We start from the raw sequence: 23,211 nt of genomic DNA, 5'->3' as shown, positions 1-23,211 counted from the left end.
AGTTGGGTGTCCGAATGGTCCAAAAATGGTGAGAAGAGTACAATCATCTCAGTCAACAGGTGTCAATAATAATATTATTATTTTATAATTCAACATGTCAGTCATGTGTTGTTTATGATCTTAACTGGAGCTTATTTTTGGGGTAGGGCTTATATCATGACCACCCTGGAAAACCATGCTAGAGCTTATTCTTTGGTTAGGTCTTATTTACGGAGAAATACAGTACATATATGCATTCTTATTTCATTTTATGCATGTTTCTGCTCCTCATTTAATTTATTAAGCACTTATTAAATCCAAAAAAAGTTAACATTGGAGCTGTAGGTATACAGAATGAGAAAATGATCAACTAAGCTACAGTTACATTTACAGTAACAACAGGATCTTAAATATATCACAACAGCAAATCAATTAATTAAAGAATTTCAATTTCATGATAAAATTTTGTTATCAAACTACTGGGAAGAGAACATTTTACTGACAGATAGAAGTAATATGTTAAAAGCAATTGACTTGACCATCAAATCTACTTCTCTTCAAAAATTAATATATACCCAGTTGATGATTTGGAACAATGCATATTATACACACCTTACCCTGCATAAATTTAATCCCAAAAATTCACCAACTTGTCCATATTATAAGAATCAACCAGCTGATCTTCTTCATATGTTCTGGAGTTGTAAATGTATTTTCAAACTTTGGAATTCCCTTAAGAGTCAACTTCAGAAGGTGGGTTACCAAAGTACAACGTTATCATGGAAATTTATGATTCTGCATATTCCCCCGAAAGAGATCCCTAAATCACAAATTATTATATATATTAATATTTTTTCTATTAATGAAGCTTTATATAGCTTCAAATTGGTTCGACCCATCTAAAACTTCATGGCAGAACTTTAGAGTTCTAGCAACAAAACATATATTGGCTCATAAATTACTATTAAGCCCACAAAATAAAAATGTTAATAATCCAAAAATTTGGGAACAGATTTTTAATATTATACTAGCATAGTATTTTCAACTTGGAAATATTAATAATTATTTATGTGTGTGAAGAGAAGTTAGTAATCAACTGTCTATTACTTGCATTTACTCTTATGCTTTTTTATATTTAAATGTATTACATGGAAGCATTCTTGTAAATATTGTATATAGAGTGTGGTTATTAGTGATATTAGTTAATGTTTGACTTGTGACTATATGTTATTTTTGATCTTACTTGTGTTTGAAAATAATATAACAATAAAGATTTATTATGGGAAAAAAAATATATAATATTGGAAACTCACCTACACAAAGGATAAAACTTCCAAATTCAGACTGTGGAAGTAGTTTGATACTTTTTTATCTTTTTTTTTTTTTTTTTTTTTTAATTCTGGCTTTCAAAGAATATACTTGTGGAAAGCTCAATGATAAATTATTTTGTTCTCTTTTATATTTGATACAATAAACCATGTGACATTAATCACATATCTAGATGATCACAACTTACATAAGCCACAGCACTCAAGTTTGGTGAGCCATTTATCTACCTAAAGTTAAGTCTTTCACTATCAACAACCCCCAAGTTTATATGTTAGACTCTATATTATAACAACTTCATAAACATGCAATTTTTTTACTCCAAGTGTTTTTTATTAATCTTTCAAATAATTCCATTGTATAATAATCTTAACACATTTTCTGATAAGTAAAACAGTATAATTAACTATATACAATATTTACAGTTGGCCTGAAATTAAATTATTATATTGATCAGTCTAGTCAGAGTAACATCATATTAATGAGAGATCATTTGTTCCTTTTTCTTTTACTCTCATTAAGAGTTGAATTCAAGTTTAGTGTCTCAATAAGTGATAGTATTTTTTCCCATGGATTCTTGTTCCATTGTCTTGGTGCTAACCTTAGTTCTTTTACTCTGGTTTCCAGTAATGCAGTTTCCTTCAATATTAGCAGAAATTCTTTAAATGATGGTTCCAGATTTGATTTCCATTTTCTGATAATACATTTTCTAGCATTTGCTAGAATGTTCCATAGTAGGTAGAGATTGCTATTATTTAAATCTAAATTCTCATTAACATTCAACAAAATTAGAGATTTACTTACTACAAATGTATCTGAGAATATGGCTTGTATGAAATTGCTGACATCTTCCCAAAATGTTTTAACTTTAATACTGTCATGAAATACATGTATCCAATCTGCTTTACAACTCTGCAAGCATCTCCAATATGTAACATTATTTAGAAGTATTACATTTTTTAATCTATTTGGCGTAAAAAAAAAGATCTGTGCAAACATTTCCATGTGTAAATTCTCCAAAATTGTATGTTGGATGTCAATTTAACAGAATTTAGTATTTTGGTTTTGTTTTCCAGGGATAAATTTATTGAATGACCTTTTGTTATATGATTCCAAAATTTTTAGGATCATAGATCATAGATCATAGATTAGTACTAGGCTAACTGCCCTTGCGAGCCATTTTAAGCCTAGCCAATTATCCCTTGAGAGACTCAAACGCTGCACCTTGTGTTTGTAAGGCAAACACCTTAACCATTAGGCCACCCTCCCAACCTTTTGATTGATTTTAACTTTATAATTTATTAAAATTTTCTAAACATGCAATTTTTTCATATCTTGCATATCTCTTTGAAAATTCCAATGTCTTTCACCCTTGTCTTTTCTATAAAAAGAAAAATCAGATTAACTCAAAGCACATCTGCAAACATTCAAAAAAATCTCAATGTAGTGTTCAGATTCTGGTCTCCTGTATAATGCTAACAAGAACAAAGTCTTGCTCTTTACTAAAGTGGAGAGTCTCTAAGTACATACAACTGCTGTAGCTATGAATGAGCTTTTAAACACAGCAAAATGGTTAGGAAAAATCACTGACAATAACATAAACTTTGAGCTCTAACTTCATAAAATATCTAAACTTGTGAATAAAAAAGTAGTTCTCTTATATAAAATCAACCCATTCCTTATAGCATACATTTCTACAGCATGCCTTGTGGTTGTCCAATATTAACTAACCTATATAGCATGCAATCAAAGCAATCAACAAAACTTAGACAAAGTTACAACCAAGGCTACAGGGAACAAAGATGCATGATTAGATATGTTTAAGATCTTTCAAACTCAAACTCCAAAGAAAACTGACAAACCACTTAATAAAACAAAAAAGAGGCAAAAAAAACGGAAACTGTTTTTGTATGTTAGCGCTTTCGTCAAGTTTAATAACTCAACTTCTTCAGACAAACAGAACAACCATATCAGATACACTTAAATACCAAATATAAAATCACATGATCAAGGATAAAAGTTACATGACCAAGCAATGTTAAACTTTTAAAGTGACTACATTACTTTTCTGAGAAAAAAATTTTGAATGCATATAAAGTCATTTAAAAAACATTTAAAATACCATCCGCCCTCTGAAAAACATTCAGCATTCTCATTTTTTAAAACATACACAACCAAAATACACAAATAATATAAAATTATAAACTATTCAACGAGTCAAACTCTTCAATTTCAGCATGCAGACTATAGAACACAGATCATTTAATCCTGGTTGATTATTGGCATGTGTTCTAATCTGCCAAATTAACTTGAACTGTTTAAGTCTTAGGGTTTGTGAACCTCCCCTTTCATCATCCTAAACTTGATCTATTATTCTGAATAAAAATGAGTGGCCTGGTTGATTGATCACATGTTTAGCTAAAGCACTTTCCAACCTCCCTTTTCTAATATTATATAGGTGTTCATACACATGCTCTCTTAATTTACGGTTAGTCTTGCCTCTGTAAAAACTGGGACATGACTGGCACTGGGCTAAATACACCACTCTACTGGAATTACAGTTGAACTTGCCCTTACAGGTATACTTTCTCCCTTTCAGTGTGTATGTATACCCCATGTCCATATGCTTACAATAGGCACAGGCCTCACATTTGAACATACCTTGTTGCCTTGTCAGTCCTAAATTTTTAAATTCTAATAACCCTTTCAGGTTTTGAGCTCTTCTAAAAAAATTTAGGGTTAGCGCCTAGTTTATTCACTAAGGACCCTTCTGATGCTATTACTCCAATTTTTAATCAAGACCTGTTTAACATTGCCAGCAACAATATTATAAGGGGTTATAAAAGTCAAGGGATAGTTTACTATTTCACTTTGTTGGATATCATCACTCACTGTACCCCCATTTTCCATCATACATTGTCCACCCCCAAGATAGCTTTGAAATAACCTACATTCCTTTTCATTTGAACTTCATTCACCAATTCTTCGAGTAAGGGTGCTGGGCAGCCTCTCTTCTAAAACATGTGGACTAACAAGTCACATTCAGTCATGAAATCAAAATTATTACTGCACATTTTGACTGCTCTTACGAGCTGTCCCTTCACAACAGATTTTTTCTGATACCAAGGGTGATCACTAGTAAAGTGCAAAAAAGAAGTATGAATATGCCTCCTTTCTACAGTCTTCACTTTATAACATCTACTCTGTCTATACTTAGACAAGTCCACGTCTAAAAATGCTATCCTCTCTGTATTGAATGTGTGGGTGAATGTTAGAAATTCTGTTGTGCTATTACAATATTCTATACATTTACAAATAAATCATGTCCACCCTTAAATATAATAAAAATATCATCCAAAATCTGGTGTAGTAAAAAATGTGCTGAATAAAGAGATTATTATTAAATGCAAATTTGCTCTCCCAGTACACCATAACTAAGTTAGCCAAACTGGCTCCTACTGGGGAGCCCATGGCTACATCCTTTTTCTACAAATAATATTTACCCTCAAACAAGAAGAAATTATTGCTCAAAAAATATCCAATACTTCCTGTATAAGGGAAACATTAGTATTACTAACACCCCTCTTAGCTAAAAGTAGGCTCACCCATTCAATTCCTAGATCTTGCAGAATTATAGTATAAAGGTCCTTCACATCTACAGTAGCAAAGTTAAAATCAGGTTCAAAATTCAAACTTTTGATGTTCTTTCAAAAGGGACCATGAGTCTTAACAAATTTAAGGTTCCTTCACTACATACTTCTTCAAAAAAAATCTACAAAGTTAACTAGGGGATATGTAATGGAATTCCTACCATTCACAATTGGCCGGAAAGGGGGATTTACCAAATCTTTGTGAACTTTCGGAATCCCAACGATCACTGGAATCCAAGGGGCTGGCATAGAGAAATAATTCAGTAAATCAAGAGCAATACAATTCTCTATTAATAAGGCATTCAAGTAAATGTTAATTCTCCTATAGGCTTGGTTCAATTCACTCAAGAAAAACAAAATATATGTATCAGTGTTTAACATATTGAGCATTCTCTCATTATAATCAAAAATGTTCATAAACACAAGTTCCCCACCCTTATCAGTTTGAAAACCTGCACACCACTTTTTCTTAAAGTTTCTAACATTTCCCATTCAGCAGGTTGAACATTAATACAATTCCTCATTCTGCTCTTTTTGTTACTATCCAGATATTCTTTAAATCTATTTCACAAATACGCTAAAATCAATCCAATATGGAGTTTAGTGGTGGATTAAAAATACTTGGAACCCTGAATTTGGAAATTTCACAATTATTCCAATTAAACAACAGATTCAGGTTCAACTTACGAGTGTACAGTTTCAAGTCAATCAAAGTTCTGTTCAAATCAAAATTTTTACTTGGCACAAAAGTCAAACCTTTGGAGAAAAAGTCAACTAAGGTACTGTTTACTGCACAGCTTGAATAATTAAAAATGTTAAAGTCCCTATCTGAATTTTTTACAACATTCAGGATTCAATCATTTCCCTTCCATTTGGAAACCTATATTCAGTAATCAATTCAGTTACTGCAGTGTTAAAAACAAGTACCTCATCTGTTGTTACCGACGACGGTTCCTCCTCCTGTTGTTGTTTCTTGCTAAGTTGTTGTTCCTCCCAACGTTCTGTTGGCCGTGATTCTGGCCCTGCAAACATTTCGATTATTCTGTTTTTTTAGGGGATTGTAATCTCCCTGAGGACAAAAAGTTCTATTTCTAATTATTTCACTTCATTGCAGGTTGTTGGGAGCCCCATCCTGTAGCTCCCCACCATCATCATTACGCTGCTGGTTCTCATATTCAACCAGACTTCCTTCCGCACTACTGGGAGGCAGGAGTCTGACGTCATCATGTAGTTCTGAGCTTGATTGAGCCTCCCCTGAGATACTACAACCATTTCATTGTTGAGATGGGGATGGTTTAGGGTATGCCACTCCCCTTTAATAGTCATTCTGATAACGGGCAAGTTTTTTAACCTTTATAGCCCGTAATTTCAGCATCTGGCCATCAATGCTTGAAAAAATGTGATTATAGTCAAATTTATACCTTTCAAAATCTAAATCGTGTTTAATAACTGTATCCAGTACATCAATCTCTGTCATTAAATTATTAGCCATCTCCTGATAATGTTTAACAAAAAGCTAAAGCAGTTCCATCTCTTGTTTGCAAAAGGTTTGACTAGTTCTTGATGAAAGGGTGAATCTGCTAACAGTCCTGTAGGATAATGCCAGGACCTTAGGCAAGACTGACCGTAAATTAAGAGAACGTGTGTATGAGCCCCTATATAATATTAGGAAAGGGAGGTTGGAAAGTGCTTTAGCTAAACATGTGATCAATCAGCCAGGCCACTCATTTTTATTCAGAGTGACAAACCCTAAGACTTGAGCAGCACAAGTTAATTTGGCAGATTAGAACACATGCCTATAATCAACCATGATTAAATGATCTGTGTTCTATAGTCTGCATGCTGAAATTGAAGAGTTTGACTCATTGAATAGTTAAAAATTTTATATTATTTGCATATTTTGGTTGTGTATGTTTTAAAAAACATGGATGCTGAAAGTTTATCAGAGGGTGGATGGTATTTTAAATGTTTTTTAAATGACTTTATATGCATTCAAAAAGTTTTTCTCAGAAAAGTAATGTAGTCGCTTTAAAAGTTTAACATTGCTTGGTCATGTGACTTTTATTCTTGATCATGTGATTTTGTATTTGGTATTTAAGTGTATCTGATATGGTTGTTCTGTTTGTCTGAAGAAGTTGAGTTATTAAACTTGACGAAAGCGCTAACATACAAAAATCAGTTTGTTTCCGGTTTTTTGCCTCTTTTTTGTTTTATTAAATGTTTAAGATATTTACTTGATTAAAGTGAAAGCTGCTGTTATTTCAAAAAAGCTGAAATTCACATCTAAGAGCAAGAAGACAGCATTTAATTAGGTAAATTCACATCACATGTTCAAAGATAAATAGCATGCTACATAATATAATAAGAATCAGAGAGCAGATTGTAGGCACAGTTTGTTCATACCTCATTGGTGGAGTTTATACACTCTGCCACGGTGTAATGAAGTTGGTTGATTCCTGCAAATTCATTACTTGAGCAATTGTTTTAACATGGCAAGAATTTTGGCTTTCTTTTTGATCCTTACATCTTGGCACATTTCATTATCATCATCTCACTTTTGCTACTGATGACGAATTCTAAAGTGTTTCCCAGCTTTTAAAGCTGTTTACGTCTTAATGCTCTTCTATGACTGTCAGTGTGGGAATGATAATTATGCCACAGCTTTCAAAGCTGCAAAACACTGCAGCTACATTTCTGTCCAGGTTTTGGGCTCAGGTAAATCTCCATGAACTATAAAAATTTTGATTTGGTCTTTTATATTATAAACCTAATTGCTATGAGTTCTCATCATGGATGCCAAAACTCACCTTTAGGGTTTCACACTTAAGTGAATTTTTTGAACTTCATGTCTCAAACACATAAGAAGTTGATCATAATCCCCCGAGTATGCAGTCATTGTAGCTGCTTGAAAATTTAAGAAATGTAGCCAAAGAAGGATGTTTCAAAATATTCATTGAGACAGGGATCAATACTGTTAGTTCCTCTTTTAGTAATTAAAGCATATATGACAGTTAAGTTAAGGTTTCTGTGATAGTTTAGAGTGAGGAATGCAGGTTAAAAATGCAAGTTAGCAGGGGAACCTTATCGCATTTATCTTCTGGACTCTAAATGCAAAGATTTGGATACTTACTCAGTATTTGTATATAAGAAGTGCATTTTCACATTTATGATCAGCAAAGCTCAAGTACTGACCTTAACACACTCTGTTTCGTTAAATGGAGGGCAGTTGACTGGTGAAGAAATCATAATCGGCCCTGATACTGTATTTATGCAGTCATATCGAACACAACTGGAAGTCCAAGAGGTTCCTGGCTGTAAAAGTTTGGTAGAAAATGTTATTAACCATATAAAGCATATCTATCTATCTATATAAATATATATTTATATATATATATATATATATATATATATACCTTCAAAATGAAGAGTTTTCTGCATTGATCATATAAAGAATATATTTAACTTAAAAATAACCATTATGCTCCCTATGACAGACAGACACACACACACACACACACACACACACACACACACACACACACACACACACACACACACACACACGCACACATTCTCTTGCTCTGTGTGTGGGTGTGTGTGTGTGTGTGTGTGTGTATATATATATATATATATATATATATATATATATATATATACACACATACAAGCGCATGTGTGTGTGTGTCTATACTGCTCATGCACACACACACACACACACACACACACACACACACACACACACACACACACACACACACACACACACACACACAGTGTTATATTTATATATACAGATATATACATTTAGAAAACAGACTAAAACTAAGTAATCCAACACAAAGGGTTCGTGCAGCAAAAAAAGGCATGTCATGTGATTGTTGAATTTGGTATTTAAAGGCATGTCATATGATTGTTGAATTTGGTATTTAAAGGAATTAATGTTGGGTGTGTATTGATTCTGAAGAAGTTCAAGTGGATTAAAGTTGAACGAAAGTGCTAGTTGGTGTCTGGACTTTTTTTGGTACAGATATATAAATATAAGTGTATATCCATGCGAGTGCTATATGCATACAAATTCTGCATTTTGCAGTACTTTTATATAGACTCGATTAAAAAAAGAAATATATCACACACATATATTTTTAATTTTTGACCATCCTAGTCCTGGGTTGATCTGCAGTGTCCAAGATAAATTGTTTCAAAGATAGAATGGTGTCTGTGGAAGATGATCTTGTCAAAGAATATGAGAACTTGATTTCTATGTTTAAGAGAAAGGGGTACCCGACAAATTTACTACAGGGGCTCTATTCAGAGGTATTTAACAAGAGGAAGAGTGGAATTTTTCAGCCTATACTGTGTAGTGTCACTAATATAGTTGATATGGACCGACTGTTAGGGGACATGGAGGAAAGAAATAAAGTATTAACTAATTTTGACTTCTCTTTGAATTCTGTAACTACATTTAGCGCTGATCATAAATTAGTTAAATGGATTCTCACAAAAAATTGGAACATGCAAAAAATTGGACCATTCTGCTGGATGATAACAACATTAGTGAAAAGGTGGGGTTGACGCTCAAAGTAATTTTTTGGAGAGGGCAAATTTTAAAAATATACTGGAGAGATCTAATTGGAGAGAAAAAGGTCATTTAAATTGCATGACAAAATGTGGTAGGTGTCCATATTGCAGTAAAATCAAAATAGGGAATTGCTTTACGGTACCGGAAATTGAATATAAATTGATGGACAGATTTAATTGTAACACAAAAAAATGCTGTATATCTGGCTTCTTGCCAAAAATGTTCATGTTTCTATGTAGGAAAAACTGAATGAAGGTTCAGTGATAGGATATATGAACATGAATATAACATTAAGAAAAACAAGGGCAATAATGCTTTGGCAAGACATATACTTCAGTTCCCTGATCACATTTTTAAATATATGGCTATTGATAAAATTAATATTAGTTCAAGGGGAGGTGCATGGAGTTATATTTAGAGAAAAAAAGAGTTATTATAGCAACTGAGGCTTAATGCATGCAGTTGGCCCGGTTTAAACAAATGTTCTATTTATTGCTTATTGAGATTAAAAGCTCTGGATAGATAAAAGCATTTGATTTTGGTACACATGTATTTATTTATTGGATAGATAATTGTATATATATATATTCATATAATTTTTAGAATTTCATAGTATTTTATAGTATTTTTGTATGTTTCTATATTTTTATATGTACTACAACTATGGTCATTTATAAGTAACGTGTATCGCAATAAGGCTGGTTTTAAAGTAAAGGGGAGTGCTCAAAGTGATGTCATATATTTAATTGATTAAGACAATATTGTTAACTGGGTTTATTTAATGGAAGGATTATTGTTATTTAAGCTGATGTTTAGGTGCGTAGAGCATCTGAAGAAGTCCGAAGTGTTTAAGTTAAACGGACGAAAGCGCTAATCTATTTTATCGTCTGGAGTTTGAATTTTGTTTTTATTAAAGTTTTCCATTTTTACAACCCAGTTTGTATCCGTTTGGTCATATTTGTTTTTGATTTCACCCAAGGACAGAAGTATTCTGATAGTGAAGAGTGACACTGCTCAGTGCCGCAACAATAACTTTTTTAAGCTAATATAGGGCCCATAGCCATTTTATAGAAACTATTTACACCCACCGGCATGCTTTGTGAACTATATAGTATACATAATGATCATTATGCATGGCCTTAAGTACTACATAGGCTAGTAAACAAAGGTAAGTGCTGCGGAGTTTAGCAGTCAGGTAGTGTTGGGGTGTGTCTGCATATGAGTTTATGTGCGAGTGCGCATCTGCCTGGGTTGTCACAATATGAAGGTTAGTAGGAGGATAGGTTAATAGTGTGTGTGTGTGTGTGTGTGTGTGTGTGTGTGTGTGTGTGTGTGTGTGTGTGTGTGCGTGTGTGTGTGTCTGTACATGTGTTTGTTGCATAAATGTGTGAATTTGTGTGGGGGATGGAGGTGGGACTGACATTCTTGCATACTTCCCTAGACTAATGAGCACATTTTACCACATAGGGTCAGAGGGAGCACTACACACCAGGGAGAATACTTTAATATCACATATTAACAGCACATAGGGTTGGTGGGGAGGCACAATACCAGGGATAACTATTTACTATCATGCCTTATCAGAAATTAAACAAAACTTGGGTCAGGGAGAACACTGGACACCAGGTAAAGTCTATGTAATGCACCTTAAAGGTACCAAAGAAAAAAATCAAGTTTTCAGAGTGAAAGATATGCGGGGGGAGGGGGGCACTAGACACCAGGAATATCATTCTGAAAAGTCTCTACAAACAAGTTAAACCCTGAAGTTTCCCATCTCAGACAGAGGATATCAGTTTTCTGTGCCACATAATATGTTAGGGATATGTGATAACAGCTATTAAGTGTGCTAAAAATACATAATGTGAAAGGGTGAATTATAAACCTTGCACTCTTTACTCAGAAAGACACATTAACACAGTATGTTAACTAATCCATTCCTGTATTTTTTTTCCATAATAAGATATATAAAGGTATAATATATGGCATGATCTAGTGCCTGCAAAAGTATGTGGATTATGAGGGACAGCGGGGGGGAACTTTAGTACAAAGCTGGGAGGATCACTATATGCCATCAGGGACATTATTTAAAGTATTACCAAGTCTCCCTTAAAAAGTAGTTAATGGAGCAACATCTCCAGCATCAATATGCAGTCTACAAACACCAAAAAGATTGTAAATCTATTGTCTGCTATTATTGCATGACTGAAAGGATCAATGATTTATGGGGAAAGTGACAATGAAATAAGAAGAAACAATGTATAACTTCTACAAATACAGATACAGATTTGTCTGTTTTTGTGTTTGGACATGTGCAACAGAGAATGAATAAATGAGGAGAGTGCCTGTGCCAACTTGATGCATGGGTTGCTGGTGTGAACTACTGCAGGAAAGTCTTGATTTGCACTAGTGCTAATTAATGGTGATTCGGAGACATGCAAAGTAGCTGATAATGAGGTATTTCTTTTTTGTGGCTAATGTCTTCTGAACTGCAAAATACTGTATAGTGCAAACAGTCCTTTTTACTACAGCTCTAACTGATGGGCTGTTTCTGATCCCTCATGACAGTCCATCTTTTTATGGTTGACATGTAAACAAATTTTTAAGGCTTGCCTTCAACTATAAGAATAATTTGTCCTCAGTATTGTTGTAGTTTATAAACAGTGAGTGTTTTGAATTTAAAATGAAGCCTTCAGAACAATTATTTCCAATATAGTCAAAACAGATGTGGCTTCATCAAACTTTTTACTAACCTTACATTAATCTTCCCCACTGATCTCACTAAGCACTCTATGATTTATATAATGTACCTCAGCTCAACATGCTTTCATCATGCTAATAATGGTTTCTCATCAAAAGCATTTCATTTATACATTTACCTGGAAATGTATGGCAGTTCCATTATCCATGCTGTAAACACAAGACATATTCTTGCATGTTCCACAGCAAGATGTTGTATCAGGTGGTGGTTCATACACTTGGTTCTAGAAAAACAAATGTTATTACAGAGTCAACTGATCGAGATTAAACTATGCAGAATGCTCTTTATTTATATTCTTCAAACTACTGGCAGAAATTAGTAACAGTTAACTCTTTCTTGCAAGCTATTTAAATTTACTGTTTCTTGGTCATGTAAAACATTCCCTTTTGGATATAAGTGCAAGGTCGAACACAGTTAGAAAATACTATTCCCTCTTAAAAAAATAAAAAAATATATTGTCTTTGTCAATTTGTGTCTTTTGGCTTTTCCCAGTTAGGGGTCGCAGCAGCGGAACTCCGGTCTGCTAATGATTGGCAGTTGATTTTTACGTACCGGCTTGCCAGGCCTGACGCACAACCTTCAATCAACGAAGGTACGCCCATTCACGTATGTCTCCACACAGAAGACGCTCTAGCTGAGAATAGAACCGGACAGTGTCTTACTGTCAATGTAAAGCAAAATTACAAATAATTACAAATTCAGACTTTATAATGGACTGCAGAATATATTCAGGCAGGAAAACAGAAATACAATTTTGAAAGGGACATAGAATCGACTAAGAAGGTGAAAAAGTCTTTGTAAAAAACAATATACACTTAAATATAAATATGATACAATGCCTTGTACTTGTAACAACCTATTATATATATATATATATATATATATATATATATATATATATATATAGATATAGATGGATATAGATATATAGATATAAAACAGAGAAAAGAGGTACCATTTAGCTTTCTATAGTTACCAAGTTGTAAAACTTAGTACAGATTGCACAAAGTATAGAAAATATGTTTTTTTGCTTATAAAATTGTATAACTCTAGCTATGAGCTTATTTTCCCTCAAAAACTGAAAGATTTGAAGAGATGTGACAACATCCCTTGTGCAACTAAAGACACTGTAACTTGGTAACTGCTGCCATGAGCAGCCCAAATCCACCTAGATTGTTGCATTTTCTGCATGACGTTGGGCCTGTTGAAGGGTACATACATTATTAAATAAATGAATTAAACTGATGTAAACATTCATTATCATTAACTATAATGAATTTACTGTGCAATGATCTTCTAATCTGAAAAATAACTCTGCTTGGATTTTAAAGGTGAGTATTGTGATTTGTTAAGGCTTAGAGTTTGAGAAAAGTAAGTGATTCATTGTGTAGCCGTCAACAAAGCAACCTGAAAGAACTCAAAACTCTACAATAATTCCTTACTAGAAAAATCATTTAAAAACTTGCATTCTTTAGAAAGATTACATGAACTGTCATTACTATATCACCTTTCTTATAGTCTACAAGACAATGACTGATCCATTTCTATTCAATAGTCTGCCCCTGGAACATACTACTTGGCAACTAAGAACAAACTGGGAAAACATTATACTCTAAATGAATACTAATAATATAAAAAACTGGCATATGCATAACACACATGCCATCAGAAGTTAGTCAAAATTTGCTACTAATAAACATACGCATGAATGGTTAACATGTAAATTGATCGACATGCAAAACGTACCATGCTATTTCAACCATTCATTATATTGTACAAACAACAAATCAAAACTCAGTACAAATTCCAATGCACTACCCATAACAGACACCACACTCAGCTCAAATTTGTCTTACTCCCCAACTCCACCTTAGTAATAAGTGCTGCCACTAACCCTTCCTGACCCTAATGTAATCTTAACATTAAAAAAGCTATACTCATAACACTACCACTAAACATGGCAGCTTACACAATCACCCCCCCCCACACACACACACACACACACACACACACACACACACACACACACTTAATCTTACTGCTTATCTAACCCTTACTCTAACCCACACACACACACACACACACACACACACACACACACACACACACACACACACACACACACTTAATCTTACTGCTTATCTAACCCTTACTCTAACCCACACCCATGCATACAAACACACACACACTTAATCTTACTGCTTATCTAACCCTTGCTCTAACCCACACCCATGCATACAATCACACGCACACTTAATCTTACTGCTTATCTAACCCTTACTCTAACCCACACCCATGCATACAAACACACACATACTTCTCTGTTGGCAAAGCAATCATTCAACATAATGTCCATTTGATAATCCAGTTGTTCAGACAGTGCCTGGGAAGGGAACCCCTTGGCCACCATGGAGGTATGTGACCTTTTCCTCACTATAGTGTGATCTCAGAGTTGGTATATTTCGTTACGGGGGGGTGGGGGTGAAGCCCTCCACTTCAGTGGGTTTGATTTACTTCATTGGGTCTAATGTGTGCATGTTGGCCAAGTGGTTCCTTTCCTGGGTGTTGTTTTCACTGATGTGGTCTTTCACATAAGTGAGGTTTCACTAGTTTTGTCTCGCTGTAACAGGATTCGATTATGTGGGGTTTCAACAATGCGAAGTAGATCCACATATATATGTATATGTATATATATATATATATATATATATATATATATATATATATATATATATATATATATATATTTATATATTCACTTTAGAAGCTCAAAATACTGAAATATTGAAATATCATTATCTCAAGCCCATAAAGTGGAATCCTGAAAACAACGAAACCTCAAAAGTGCAAAATCCAAAGCCTCGCACACTGGAGATTTTGAATTAGCGCTTCTGGTGTTTCACTGTGGTTGTGGATTCAGGTAAGTATTTATTTGTTAAGGGTTTTGGGTAGGAGCTGTGGTGTGTGTTAGTGTGTTTTGTTGCTGTGATGTGTGTGTGCGAGGAGAATGTAGCTTGTGTGGTGGTGTTTTGTGTGTATTTGCATGTAGTGTGACCTCGGAGTTAGAATATTTACATGGGGGGTGTGGCGGGGTGCAGACCCCCCCCACATGGGAGGTGCAAGCGGACTTGCCTCCCGTGCTTTTATGTAGTAGAGAGCTTGTGTTTGTGTGTGGGGAGGAAGGTGTGTGTGTGTGTGGAGTAGAAGCTCTAATTCAAAATCTCCGGTGTGCAAGATTTTGAATTTCGCGCTTCTGAGTTTTTGTTGTATTCAGGTTTCGACTTTATAGCCTCAAAATACTGAATTTTGATAGAATTTTGATAGACATGTAAAACCCATAGGGCCATTAGCCTAGTAATCAGTGAATGAAGTTTCGATAGAAAGCACATTTCACTGAAACTCATTTGATAGAAGTCTCATTTCACTGAAAATCAATTCCCTGAGCACAATTCACTGAAAGCTCACTTCACTGAAAACTCATTTCACTGAAACTCATTTTGTCGAAATGTATATGCCCTCTTTCCCACTGTAGTAAAATCCTGGAGTTTGTATATATAGTAAGGGGGTGTGGGGGGCACAGCCCCCCACATTGGGGGGTATTTGAAATGTAAATCATAAACATCCATATTTACGAGTCAAATTAATAACTCTTTCCAGAAGATGATATATATGCAAACTATGTGGGGGGGGGGGGGCTACGCCCCACACACCCCTTACAATATATACTAACTCCAGATCACACTACAGTGGGCTAGATGGCATATTACCTTTCAACGAAATGAGTTTCAGTCAAATGAGTTTTCAATGAAGTAAGCTTTCAGTGAATTGTGCTCAGGGAATTGATTTTCAGTGAAATGAGACTTCTATCAAATGATTTTCAGTGAAATGTGCTTTCTATCAAAACTTCATTCACTGGTTACTAGGCTAATGGCCCTATGGCCTTTACATGTCTAGCCATGTTATACCCCTCTTCCTTAAGTGACCATTGTTAGATGGTCTTAGTTGTAGGGTGTCTATGATCAGCACCGATTACCCATTCATGAGGGACATAGGTGCCACTCCAGGGGTGAATTCCCTGTCTCCCATCCAGTTGTCTAGGTTGTGCTGAAATAGGGTCATAGAGGACCCCTGCTTCAAGTGAATTGGGAGTTTATTCCAGAGGATCGGCAATCTCTCGGAGACATAACTGTCTCTTAAGCATGTTCTGTTTACATTACTGGCTAGGTTGAGATCCCTGGACCGAGTGACTCTTGTTCCATTTGGTTTGTGGATGTGCAGCATTTCTATTAGGGCAGGGTCAGAGACTACTCTGTAGGCCAGGTACAAGTCACCTCACAGCAGCCTGTAGGATACAGAGTACAGTAACAGAACATTCATTCTTTCCATATAGGTCATGTTTTGGAGGCCCTGAATTTTCTTATTGAGAAACATCTGTGGTGTCTCCAGCTGCTGCAGATATCTGGTGAGGTACATGCAAAAGGGAGCAATGTACTCTATTAGTGGTCTGATGAGGGTCAAGTCTTGGATACAATACCCTCACTTATGAGAAGTGCCAGATAGAAGGCTTTCCTTACGCCTGTGGACACATGGTGATCGAAGTTTAAGTTGCTATCAACCTGTGTTTCCAAATCTCACACCACTGGGCTTGAGTTTAGGGGGGTGCTGTCAATACTGTAATTTGCAGGGACTTCCTCTTTGCCAAAGGGGATAATAATACACTTTTTTGTATTTAGTTTTAGTCCATGGCTTTGGCACCAGTCATTTGTCTGTGTTAGCCTCTTTTGTAATATGTTAATATGATTGGGGGACACAACGATTGCTCTCAGTTTGCAATCATCAGCAGACTTGGTAAGCCACCTGCCATCTACTGTTGCCCGGACTTTCAAGTAATAGATTCCAAACAGTAAAGGGCCTTTCACAAATCTTTGTGGTACACTATTGGTAACTGGTCTACTGGTAGAGGTGGACTCCCCAACTTTGACAGTATGCATTCTGTCGGTGAGCCAGTTGGCAACCCATCTAGTGACGTCTGGGTTAATCTCCAACTGGGAGAGTTTTTCAATGATACCCAAGTGGACGATTGTGTCAAAACCCTTGGCCAAGTCAAAATAGGTTGTATGGACTGTTTTGCCTTCATTAAGGGCTTTGATGACATTCTTGAAGACGTCCACCAGGTTTAATAAACATGATCTAGCCTTAAAGTTAAACTGGGTCAGGTCAAGAGTTTCAAGTTTGCCCATGTCCTTGTTGATAAGGTCCATGATGATTTTTTCCACGGCCTTGCAGATAAGGCTGGTTAAAGTTTGTGGGTCTATAGTTCCCAGCGTCGGTTGATGGACCCCTTTTGTGCAAGGGGGTTACTGTTGCTGTTCTCCACTTTGCTGGAACAAAGCCAGTGCTCAGGCTGTGGTTAAAGAGAGTGCCAAGTGGTTCCACTAGGTCTTGTTTTAGATTGTTTAGTAAGCAGTCTAGGATGTTATCTGGTCCCATTGAGACCATGTTTTTGGCCTTGGAGAGTGCAGATATGGCCTGCTCTTCAGAGATACTAGGTAGAGGACTGGAGGTATGGCTGGTGGGGACAGAGGGTGAAGTTTGCATCAAAACTGTCAGCCAACAGGTTTTCAATTTCCTTGTGTTCAATATGCGTAGTACCACTCACTATAAGTTCGGCACGTAGCTGGGCATTCCTGTTTAGATTTTGGACATAACTAAAGAATGCCTTATGATTATCCTTAGCTAGGGATGCTAATCTAGCCTCATAACTAGCTTTAGAGGACATTGCAAGATATCTGATTTGCTTGTCCAAGCTGTGGAGGGTATTCCTCTTCTGCTGAGTAGTTCCCTTTTGTTCTTAGATAACAGTTTATTGCTTTTGTTATTTAACCTATTCACACTTGAGGTCCACCAGGGTGGCTTGTTTTTTTCTAGAGAAGCGGACTGTATTCCTGTCAAGTACAGCCGAGTCTATACAGTTGTTTAAGTGATTGTACAGAGCATCTGTGTACTACTCTGCATAGGAGTCATTGCTGGCTGCGTTAGCAGGGGGATTGTATAATGAATGACTCTAGCAAGTCCAGGTAGGTGGTGTGCTTCTCCTGGTTCATGGTGAGGGAGCTGTAGCTAGCAGTGATGTGGTAGGATGCTTTGCTTCTCATGGTTCATGGTGAGAGAGCTGTAGCTAGCAGTGATGTGGTACGATGCTTTGCTTCTCTTGGTTCATGGTGAGGGAGCTGTAGCTAGCTGTGATGTGGTAGTGTGTTTTATCTATAGTTAGTTAGACCTGGCATAGCTCAAGATACTCTTACTCTTGAGGTGTATTTGGTTTTAATGAAGATGGATACACCTCCACCTTTGATTCTTTCATGCTCAAATATACGTTAAATGGGGAGGAGCCAATGAATGATATTTAAGAAACATTTTTTTTTTGGAAATATGGTTGGGTCTTATGATTTTTTCAATAATTACTTTAAAAATTCTGTCAGGCTGAGGGATCTTTTGGTTTGGCAAGCAAAGAAATTAGGGTTTCAATCCAAGTTTGTTTTTCGAAAAGGAGAAAAGGTAAAGGTTCTGTTTTAAAAAAGGGAGTAATACTGATATTTCTACATATACTGTAAATGGAAAAGGAATGAAAAATGTGGGAGTTGTCCAGCGTTGATTTATATTGGATGCTGTGAATATTATGGCTGAGAATTATTCTAGGGTAATCACTTGAACTGGAAGGTACAGCTGTGCAACTAATTGTATAATTTGCACAGCCTGTCAAGCATTTTACAATGACAGGACTGAATAATTGCTTTGTAAGTTTATTTACAAGCATTTGTATGCTATTAAAAAGGGTATGCTACAGAATGCACTTTCCAAACATTCAACTGTTTGTAAGCATTTTAAAAAATTTGATAATTTTTTTTTTGTTTTAAAGTCCACATCTCTGATAGAAGTGGATTTGGCAGGATAGATTTATATATATATATATATATATATATATATATATATATATATATATATATATATATATATATATATATACACTACTCAGTTGCACAACAGTTGAGAAAAGTGAAAAAAATGCAAACAGTGGATTACTGCTTCTTTACTTAACAATTTTCAATCATGATTCATTGACATATGCTTTCAGTTAAATTTGTTCAGTCCATTGTGATTCATTGAAATGTGATTATGACAAAATAACTGCTTCCCACAGACAGAGACACACGCACACACACACACACACACACACACACACACACACACACACACACACACACACACACACACACACACACACACACACACACACACGCACGCACACACACACACACACACACACACACGCACACACACCCAAGCAGACATAAGCAAGCACTAAAGCATTCACTCACATACCGACACATGCTCCAACTTACACACACACACACACACACACACACACACACACACACACACACACACACACACACACACACTCACACACACACACACACACGCACACACACATCTACAAAGATATCTTCCAAAACTTACCTTCTACAGAGTAGTTATACACATACAGGTACAGACACATAACAAGGTTTCCTCCATACTTACCTATAGTTACAGTAAAAGCCATGACTGCTCTCACAGGAGTGGGGGTGTGAATGCTGTCAAAAGATAGTGCTCACTTTTTTCTACTAACAAAAAAATGAACTCAGTAGAATGGTTTTATGGACTTTTTTGTCACATTAATTCACAGCCGCCACCATGTCCAGAGAAGAATACATGGGCACATTTGCATTAGCTGCTACTCTGGATTGCAGTATTAGCATGTGGCTTCCCCAGAGAGACCAGTCTTCATGCTACCCTCAACTATGGGAAACAGTAGTGAGAGAGCAGCCTCAGAATCAATCAGACTTACCATGATGAAGAAACCTTCGGACTTGAGATCTGAATTGTTGCAAGTTTTTCTGAGTCCCGATCTTGACTTAGATTAAAATTAGAAGCAGATGTGGGAATTCAGCTTTATATATGACAGATGATGGAGCTTTGCTTTTCACAAAACATATTTTCTTAAACTATTTATCTAAACTCTTGGAATATTTTTTATTCACTCAAAACAGGATTCAAAGAAATGGTTTTGAGACATTTATTAGGAATCTTACCAGACTACTGAAGTTCCATTACACATAACTTACTTGTCGTGTTGTCTGGTCTTTTTCCCAACAAAGTGACTATACATTAGCATCCATCATCCTGTAAGCAGTTTTTCATAGTTTAGATAAAATGCCTTGCAATTTTCAGTTGCATTTGATAAAAAATGTAATATGAGAATGCTCTCCCTTAAGAAAGTTATTCTGGTTATCTACATTAAAAGCTGAGGGTCATCCATATTTATTTCCACAATAGGTAAAAAAAATGGGCCTCAAAGCAGAAGTCATTTTAGTTAATGCAGACTTTTTTGGGTTCTAATGGTAAAGACAGTATTGCTAATATAGAATTCTGATCACATAAGCCACACAATCTTCCCATGTATATAAGAACCCGGTAAACGCGCGTTTTTCAGCTTGTACCTACTCAGCACAGACTCCACGTGGGCCAGCAGAGTAATCCAGGCTGCAGAGAGCTGAATAAGCAACTTTTCTTGATACTAAGTATATTTTTTGTTGCTTTCCACATCTGAATACCTAGCAACTGTTTTTCGCCTGCCTTTCTGTTACATTGAAGCTGTTTTTACTGCATTTAACTTAATATTGCACTTGGAATCCTTGTTTGTTACTATTTGACTGTATTTGTAGCAAATTCTTCTGTGTAAGCTGTAGTAGCTGATTCATAGCATTTATAAGTGTTTGCTGTACCTGTTTCTGCCTGTTTTGTGAAAAAAAAAGAAAAAAGAAAAAATATCTCTTGTTTTTCCTGCTTTACTAGTTTAGTCCAGTTTCAGAGTTGCTGATTCCTGGGCCTTGGTTGTAGTTCCTGTGTACTGTTTCCTTGCCTTATTTGGGGGAGAGGAAGTTACCTTGCTTACCAGTGGGAGTGGGAAGCATTGAGCTGCCTTTTGTCCAGTTTTGTGAGGTTTCAGCCAGTAACTAGTAGTTTATTGGTCGTTTGGGCCAGTTTCTATCTTTTCCAGCCCCTGGTATAAAAGCGTAGCCAGCGTTAAGCTGATTTAGCGCGGAGCTGCCACTGTTGAACAGTAGGGCAGCGCCGGTTAAGCAGGTTTAAACTATTCGGGCTACCTAAAGTCCACTCTTCAAATTTTCCCTTAAAACTACCTTCCTCGAACTATACTACTGATCAAATCAGCGTATCCTATAACTAAAAAGATCATCTCTACTTGACTCCAAGTAGACTATTCTCTATCTGTTAAACCTAGCACTTGCTCCTACAGTACTTATTACCTTGATTCGGCACTCTTGTCATAGATAGTACCCCAAAAAGGTAACCCCCCATTTCTCGGTCACCCACGTCCCCCTGAATCTTTTTTAAAGTTTTTTGTCTATCCTTCTAGCATGTCGAGGGATCAGTTGCTAGTGTCCTCTCCTGCTCAGCTGGTGAACCTGGGAATATTGAGGCAATGTTACAATTGCCTCATGTACACAGACAACCCTCTCCTCCTCCTACAAAACACAAATACATGCGAGAGATGCAACTATATGGCCAAACTGGAGGCTGAGCTCTCTCAACATAGGACTGGCAAGACCAGTCAGGAGGAGAAGGTTACCACACACACTATAGACCCAGTCTCACATAGTACCATTACAACCTCAAATCATACACATAAACACACAAAGACATACTCGGAGGCTCTGATCAAAAATCTACCAAAACAGCAGAGGCCACCAAAGCAGACACCCAAACAACCACCACCTCAGAACACAACACCTGCAACACATAGACCTCACAGTCAGAGTGTCAAACAGTCACAGCCCTTAAGGCCAAACACAATGCCAGACACACTAGTCATTGGTGACTCCATAGTCAGACACACTGACGTCCCGCTCACCAGGCTGAGTAAGGAGAAGGTCACAGTAAGCTGCCTGTCGGGCGCTAGAATCCGCCACATAACGCAAGCACTCAGGTCTCTCAACAGCAGGTACAAATATGACTCAGTCATTGTCCACGCTGGTGTAAACGACCTGAGATGTACCTCCTTGGACAACATGAAAAGAGACATTGAGGAGCTCTCTGATTATGTAGCCCAGGCAGGTATGACCCTGACCTTGAGCAGTATCCTACCTTCACCAAGAATGATGCCACAATACAGAGATAAGATGATCAGCTTTAACAATTGGCTTAAACACTGGTGTCATTCAAAGGGGATCCAGTATCTGTCTGCCTGGGATGACATGCTGGGCAAGCCACGCTGCTTCGCAGGGGACAGCTTGCACCTGTCACCCCTGGGATTCGGATATTGGCAAAGGCTCTTGCCACCCCATAGTGCCTTTTTAGGCAAGGCTCAAATTCTAAACCTACCACCCTAGAACACAAAAAGGAAAAACTAAGGGTAATGCTGCTCAATGCCAGAAGTCTAAATCTCAAAATGCACTTTCGAGGCCCTTCTCAGTATGGAGAACATCGATGTCTGTGCTGTGACAGAAACCTGGTTCAAGGCTCCTGAGAGCACCCCAGCGCTATCAGGTTTTACCTCATATCATGCGTTCTGGCCCCAAAATCCGGACAATACCAAGAAAGGAGGGGGTATCCATATTCATCAAGGACACCCACACCTCAAGACTGGTGGCAACGCACGATGCATCGGAGACCATCCAGGTGCAATTAACCATAGGCAAGACTGCTCTGCAAATTGTAGCATGTTACAGGCCACCCTCACAAACTCAGGAACCTCACATGGCCTTCCTGAAAACACTAGAGGGATAAATGTATCACCAAACACCATCATACTAGGTGACTTCAATTACCCTAATATAGACTGGGAACACTACTCA

At 36.6% G+C, this 23,211-nt stretch overlaps 1 protein-coding gene across 2 annotated transcripts in view; it reads right to left on the bottom strand.

The window, feature by feature from the left end:
* Positions 1 to 23,211, bottom strand: part of OTOG (otogelin) — a 2,079,396-nt gene that overhangs the window by 124,382 nt on the left and 1,931,803 nt on the right. For both annotated transcript variants that reach the window (XM_044082876.1, XM_044082877.1), the window contains exons 52-53: positions 12,411 to 12,515; positions 8,148 to 8,267 (exon numbers count right to left, since the gene is read on the bottom strand). In XM_044082876.1, coding sequence (XP_043938811.1) covers positions 8,148 to 8,267; positions 12,411 to 12,515 — 225 coding nt within the window. The remainder of the gene's footprint in view (positions 1 to 8,147; positions 8,268 to 12,410; positions 12,516 to 23,211) is intronic.

The sequence above is a fragment of the Protopterus annectens genome, chromosome 9.part0 (assembly GCF_019279795.1).
Source record: "Protopterus annectens isolate FY-2018-M chromosome 9.part0, PAN1.0, whole genome shotgun sequence".
Taxonomy (NCBI): domain Eukaryota; kingdom Metazoa; phylum Chordata; order Ceratodontiformes; family Protopteridae; genus Protopterus; species Protopterus annectens.
This window is presented reverse-complemented; position numbering and strand designations above follow the sequence as displayed.